Source organism: Eimeria mitis, genomic scaffold, assembly GCF_000499745.2.
Source record: "Eimeria mitis Houghton genomic scaffold, Emh_scaff656, whole genome shotgun sequence".
NCBI classification, from domain to species: domain Eukaryota; phylum Apicomplexa; class Conoidasida; order Eucoccidiorida; family Eimeriidae; genus Eimeria; species Eimeria mitis.
The window spans coordinates 4,310-4,561 of NW_013574706.1; the positions used below are offsets into that span (position 1 = coordinate 4,310).

Here is a 252-nt window from a genome sequence, read left to right on the forward strand (position 1 = left end):
CTGTTGATGCTGCTGCTGCTGCAGCAGCAACGTTGGTGATACTCGGTTCTTTCTCCTTTGCAGCTGCTGCGGGGTGTACATACACCTCATAGCTGCTGGTGCCTTTCCTTCTAAGCCTGGATCCCTCATGCCGACTGCCTGCTGCTGCAGCATCAGCAGCAGCAGCAGCAGCAGCAGCTGCTGCTGTTGCTGCTGCTGCTGGTGTACGCGTCTGCGGCGAGGGGGCCCCCGATGGCAGCAGGCTGGTGGTGG

General features: G+C 61.1%; 1 protein-coding gene across 1 annotated transcript in view; it reads right to left on the reverse strand.

Moving 5' to 3' along the window:
- Positions 1–252, reverse strand: part of EMH_0018880 (CAM kinase, CDPK family, putative) — a gene marked incomplete at both ends in the record, with an annotated part of 6,130 nt that overhangs the window by 3,942 nt on the left and 1,936 nt on the right. Inside the window, one exon of the mRNA XM_013501244.1 lies at positions 1–250. Coding sequence (XP_013356698.1) covers positions 1–250 — 250 coding nt within the window. The remainder of the gene's footprint in view (positions 251–252) is intronic.